This window comes from Bison bison, unplaced genomic scaffold (assembly GCF_000754665.1).
Source record: "Bison bison bison isolate TAMUID 2011002044 unplaced genomic scaffold, Bison_UMD1.0 scf7180017864032, whole genome shotgun sequence".
Taxonomy (NCBI): domain Eukaryota; kingdom Metazoa; phylum Chordata; class Mammalia; order Artiodactyla; family Bovidae; genus Bison; species Bison bison.
Genome location: NW_011494604.1, coordinates 487,353 through 494,187, shown reverse-complemented (window position 1 = coordinate 494,187; position 6,835 = coordinate 487,353). Strand labels below are relative to the sequence as shown.

The window sequence follows — 6,835 nt, the reverse complement described above, 5'->3', positions numbered from 1 at the left end:
TCTTAATATCTTCTGCTTCTGTTAGGTCCATATCATTTCTGTCCTTTATTGAGCCCATCTTTGCATGAAATGTTCCTTTGGTATCTCTAATTTTCTTGAAGAGATCTCTAGTCTTTCTCATTCTGTTGTTTTCCTCTATTTCTTTGCATTGATCGCTGAGGAAGGCTTTCTTATCTCTCCTTGCTATTCTTTGGAACTCTGCATTCAAATGGGAATATTTTTCCTTTTCTCCTTTGTTTTTCACTTCTCTTTTTTTCACAGCTATTTGGAAGACCTCCCCCAGCCATTTTGCTTTTTTGCATTTCTTTCCCACGGGGATGGTCTTGATCCCTATCTCCTGTACAATGTCACGAACCTCCATACATAGTTCATCAGACAGTCTGTCTATCATAAGGAACTATATTCAATATCTTATAATAACTTATAATGGAAAATAATAGATGTGTGTGTGTATATATATATATATATATAACTGAATAACTCTGCTGTATACCTGAAACACTGTAAATTAGATATATGTCAATAAAAAATCTAAAACATTGACAAAAAAGCAGTGAGTATATACATATACATGATTACGTTAAATGTAAATGAACTAAATGCTCCAACCAAAAAATACAGACTAAATGGAAGAAAAACAAGACCCATATATATGCTGCCTAAAGAGACTCATTTCAGATCTAGGGACACATACAGACTGAAAGTGAGAGGATGAAAAAAGGTATTTCATGCATGTGAGTATTGCTACCTAAAGTAGACTTTAAAATACTTTTAAAGTATTTTAAAATACTTTTAAAATAGACTTTAAAATACTGTTACAAGTGGAAAAGAGAGACAGTATAATGATCAAGTGATCAATCCAAGAAAACATAACCATTTTAAATATATCTGCACCCAACACAGGAGCTCCTCAATATGTAAGGTAAAAATTAACCGACATAAAAGGAGAAATTGAGAGTAAGACAATATTAGTATGGGACTTTAATATCCCATTTATATCCAGACAGAAAATCAATAAGGAAACACAGACCTTGATAACACATTAGACTAAATGGACTTACTTGATACATTTAGAGTATTCCATATGAAAGCAGCAGAATACAATCTTTCCTTTTCTTTTTTTTTGGTCCTCTGAGGCATTTTATTTGTATGTATTACATCCCTAGAAAAAGAATCCAAGGATTTTCCCTCCTGTATGTTTTCGTCTTGCTTCTTCATGGTCCATGATGCCATCTGAGGTTGTCAGTACAATGAAACCAAACTGACGGGATGGGAGCAGGTTATTCTGCCATTTTTCTAGATCTTTGAGTTGCACATCAAATCTAGGGCTGATCACTCCACACTTACTTAGCCTGCCTGTGAGGTTCACAATAATTTTCCCAGCCCTGTGATCATCAATGATTTCAAATTCGCCAATGTAACTATGCTTCATCATCACTGTTAGAAACCTGACGATGACTTTGGAGCACAGCCTAATAAGGACCTGGCATTTGCCTCTCTTTTCGGCATTGTTGATACTCTTGAGAGCATCAGCCAGGACATTCATACGCACCATTCTGGCGGCACGGAAAGATGGCGGAAAGAGAGAATACAATCTTTTCAAGTGCACATGGAACATTCTCCACGACAGGTCATATGCTGGGTCACAGAGCCAGTTTCAGTAAATTTAAGAAAACTGAAATCATATCAAGCATCTTTTCCAACCACTATGAGACTAAAAATCAACTATAAGAATAAACTGCAAAAAACACAGACAAGTGGAGGCTAAGCAATATGCTACTAAACAACCAATGGATCAGTGAAGAAACCAAACAGAAAATAAAAAAACCTAGAGACAAATGAAAACAAAACCACAACAATCCAAAACCTCTGGGATGCAGCAAAAACAGTTCTAAGAGGGAAGTTTTTAAACAATATAAGTTTGCCTCAGGAAATAAGAAAATCTCAAATAAACAAATTAACCTTACACCTAAAGCAACTAGAGAAAGAACAAACAAAACCAAAAGTTAGTAGAAGGAAAGAAATTATAAACGTCAGAGCAGAAATAAATTAAACAAAGACTAAAAAAAAACAACAGCAAAGATCAATGAAACTAAAAGCTGGTTTTTTGAAAAGATAAACAAAACTGATAAACCTTTAGCCAGACTCATTAGGGAAAAAGAAAAAGTGAGAAGGCCTAAATCAATAAAATCAGAAATGAAAAGGGAGAAGTTACAGCCCACACCACAAAAATACAAAGGATCACAAGAGACTATTATGAAAAACCATATGCAAATAAAATGGGAACCTTGAAGAAATGGACAAATTCTTAGAAAGGTACAATCTCCCAAGACTGAACCAGGAAGAAATAGAATATATTAACAGACCAATAACTAGTATTGAAATTGAACTGTATTTTTAAAACTCCCAACAAATAAAAGTTTAGAACCAGATAGCTCCGTGGGTGAGTTGTAGCAAACATTTAGGGAAGAGTTAACACCTCTCCTGCTGGAACTATTCCAAAAAATTGCACAGGAAGGGATACTTCCTAACTCATTCTATGGGCTACCATCACCCTGATACCAAAACCAGACAAAGATACCAACAACACCAAAAAAATAAGAGACCAGTATCATTGATGAACATAGATGCAAAAATCCTCAACAAAATACTAGAAAACCAAATCCAACAATAACTTAAAAGGCCCATACACCATGATCAAATGGGATTTATCCCAGGGATGCAAGGATTTTTCACCACCCACAAATCAATCAGTATGATACACTACATTAGCGAACTGAAGAACAAAAACTATACAATGATCTAAATAGATGCAGAAAAAGCTTTTGATAAAATGTAATATTGGTTATGGTAAAAACTCTCCAAAAAGTGGGCACAGAAAGAACATACCTCAAAACAGTAAAGGCCATATATAAAAAAGCCCACAGCTAACATTACACTAAACAGTGAAAAGCTGAAAGCATTCCCTCTAAGATCAGGAAAAAGACAAGAATGCCCACTCTTGCCACTTTTATTCAATACAGTTTTGGAAGTCCTAGCCATGGCAATCAAAGAAGAGAAAGAAATAAAAGGAATCCAAATTGGAAAGGAAGAAGTAAAACTGTCATTGTTTGCAGATGACATGATACCCATACACAGAAAATCCTAAGGATGCCACCAGGAAAACTACTAGAGTTCATCAGTGAACTGGATAAAGCTGTAGGACCAAAATTAACATACGGAAATCTGTTGCATTTCTACATGCTAACAAAAAAAATATACAAAAAGAGAAATTAATTTAGTTACTTTCTATAGCTAGGAGAGAAAATCAAACCAGCTGACTTCAGAGTGACTGACAGCTCTTCACTAGGCACTACAGAAGAGCAACGACAATGCACTGATTTTCCAGCACTGTTTTTATTCCAGGTACTTGTCAAGAAGTAAACGTTTAGAAAAGTGGAAACTTTTAAATATGGCTGAAAGGTTTTAAATAGACTCAGAGGAACTGCTTTTCCTTTAAAATAAATTACTGAAAAATAAAAGCTGCTTACAACCCTAAATTCAGCACTCACGAGACAGTCTCTGGAATTTCATCTTCCTTTTTGAAGCGACCTGACCATATTAGAATCTTCTTCTCCCAATCCGTAGGCTTATGCAATGGCACTCTGTGGCTGTAAGTGTCTGAGAAAAACAAGAGAAAATATCTGATTTATATGAGATTGACTCCCAAATTTAGCAACAGAAAAATGCTATTTGTGCTTTTTAGCTATTCACTAAACAGAATTATTGAGAAATCTCAAGTTAATGAGAGCTTTATTTGAATGGAATTTCTTAGGTTGCTCATTTATTTCTTAAATGAAATTCAAAAATTTTCTAAGGACTGAGATGAAATAAAAGCGTTTTTTTCCCAATATAAGCCCCAGCTTATACTGAAAGCTGACAGAACACCATGAACAAAGATACAAAGGTGAGAAGGATGAACTAAGAAGGGAACAGCATGGGAGCCTGTTTGACTTAGGTAGAATTTTTAAGTCTGTAAGGTAAAATCAGATTATAAAAGAACCTGAATGGCAGGCTAAGGCTTTTAGACCTGACTCATGAACTATTGTACTTAGTTTAATCTGCACAGTGGCTGGAAAGAGAAAGGATAGGACAGAGTGGACAAAACCAAATAGGAGATTATAATACAAGCTATTACAATACAAGGGTGAGTTGTTATAGTCTCAACTAGAGTGGTAACAGTGGGAAGAGAGACAAAAAGTCAATCTGAAAGAATTTGGAGATTAACATAAAGACAGATTCATGAAGAACCTCAAACTTGGATGATTAAAACAAAAGCAGTATTGTTAACCAAAATAAGGCGACTGAAAACAACCAGTCAGGAGAGGAAAAAGTACTAATGCCATTTTAGATCTACTGGGTCTAAATTCACGCCATCTGGGTAAGTTTCATTAATGAGTTGGGAGTGGAGACAACCACTGGTGCAAAGAAAGAGCCAGTGAGGATGATAGACGCAGAAGAGCAGGGGCTGAGCTTTGGTGCATGACCCAGAAAGGACAAAGAAGCAGCAGAGGAAAATGGAGCAGCTGAAACAGGCAGAACCACAGACTATAAGAGTCTTTCAAAGGAAGGGGAAGTCATTGAAGACGACAAGCAGAAAAAGGGGATCACAGAATATCAGAGTTACAAAGGACCTTGGAGATAATCTCATCTAACTTTCATATACTGCTGACATCTCTCTTGCAGACAGACCATCTCCTTGACTACGTCACCTTTGTTTAAGCTGCACCTTTCACTTAATCAGAAGCCAACAGCAAGAGGAACAGAAAAGTCACTAGGGAAAAAAAATCCATAAAGAACCAAAGGCAAGCAAAGACATTCAGAAGTACAGAAATAGTATTGCTGTAAGGGAGAAGACTCTTGAGAGTCCCTTGGACTGCAAGGAGATCCAACCAGTCCATTCTGAAGGAAATCAGCCCTGGGATTTCTTCGGAAGGAATGATGCTGGGGCTGAGGCTCCAGTACTTTGGCCACCTCATGCGAAGAGTTGATTCATTGGAAAAAGACTCTGATGCTGGGAGGGATTGGGGGCAGGAGGAGAAGGGGACGACAGAGGATGAGATGGCTAGATGGCATCACTGACTCGATGGACGTGAGTCTGAGTGAACTCCAGGAGTTGGTGATGGACAGTGAGGCCTGGTGTGCTGCAATTCATGGGGTCGCAAAGAGTCGGACACAACTGAGCGACTGAACTGAACTGAACTGAACTGAATCTTTTAGCACTTGGTATTTTCTCTATAGCTTATTTTTACTTTATGTACTACATGCTCATTAAAGACAATTCAGAAAGTACAGATGTAAAAAGAGAAAAAGATAAAAACCATGCTTAATTCTCCTCTCATAGTATGAGCACTATCTTTATTTTGGTATGTTTCCTAAATCTTATCACCATACATAGGTACATATATGTAATTTCTATATGTACCATTCTTGGGCATACACACAATATAAAATTTTGTACCCTGTCTTGTTCATTAACATTATGACAAAAACTTTCCATGCCAGTATGTTGTATTTATAAGCACCATTTCCAATAGTTGCACAACTCATCAAGTAGATCTAATGTATAATTAATCATTCCCAGATTATTTAACATTTAGACTAATTTCTCATTTTCCTTTACATGTGTGTATAAATATATAGAGATACACATATATATACATATATGTAAACATAAAGGGATTATTCCTTAGGATAGATCCCCAGAAGTGAAATACCAGGTCAAGGGGTATAAATACTTTTAACTTCTTAATAAATATTCTTTGAGAACAGTTCTTTTCCACCCACCAGTACCTATCTGGCCCTAGTGTAGGGCCCAGAAGAAGCAATTCCCATGAAGAAGCAATGAGCAAGTAGTTCCTGGGGCCATACAGTTTAAATATTATGCTTCTTCCTTCCAGTGCTGACAGTGACAGAATTTGGAGTTAGGGATAGGACTAAACATGGCTGAAGTTAACGTACAAGCCAGTGCATAGCCCTAAGTATATTATACCCAAATGTCATTTTTTGATTTGGTTCATCTTTGAGGCTGACCAATCCAATCCCAAAGAAATGCCAAAGAATGCTCAAACTACTGCACAATTGCACTCATCTCACATGCTAGTAAAGTAATGCTCAAAATTCTCCAAGCCAGGCTTCAGCAATATGTAAACCGTGAACTTCCAGATGTTCAAGCTGGTTTTAGAAAACACAGAGGAACCAGAGATCAAATTGTCAACATCCGCTGGATCATGGAAAAAGCAAGAGAGTTCCAGAAAAACATCTCTTGCTGCTTTATTGACTATGCCAAAGCCTTTACTGTGTGGATCACAATAAACTGTGGAAAATTCTGAAAGAGATGGGAATACCAGACCACCTGACCTGCCTCTTGAGAAACCTGTATGCAGGTCAGGAAGCAACAGTTAGAACTGGACATGGAACAACACACTGGTTCCAAAGAGGAAAAGGAGTACGTCAAGGCTGTATATTGTCACCCTGCTTATTTAACTTCTATGCAGGGTACATCATGAGAAACGCTGGGCTGGAAGAAGCACAAGCTGGAATCAAGATTGCTAGGAGAAATATCAATAACCTCAGATATGCAGACGACACCACCCTTATGGAAGAAAGTGAAGAAGAATTAAAAAGCCTCTTGATGAAAGTGAAAGAGGAGAGTGAAAAAGTTGGCTTAAAGCTCAACATTCAGAAAACTAAGATCATGGCATGTGGTCCCATCACTTCATGGCAAATAGATGGGGAAACAGTGGAAACAGCGTCAGACTTTATTTTTGGGGGCTCCAAAATCACTGCAGATGGT

At 37.1% G+C, this 6,835-nt stretch overlaps 1 protein-coding gene across 1 annotated transcript in view; it reads right to left on the bottom strand.

Annotated features, from left to right (window-relative positions):
- Positions 1-6,835, bottom strand: part of FAM162A (family with sequence similarity 162, member A) — a 41,227-nt gene that overhangs the window by 12,816 nt on the left and 21,576 nt on the right. Inside the window, exon 3 of the mRNA XM_010834255.1 lies at positions 3,552-3,660. Within this exon, the coding sequence (XP_010832557.1) occupies positions 3,552-3,660 (109 nt within the window). The remainder of the gene's footprint in view (positions 1-3,551; positions 3,661-6,835) is intronic.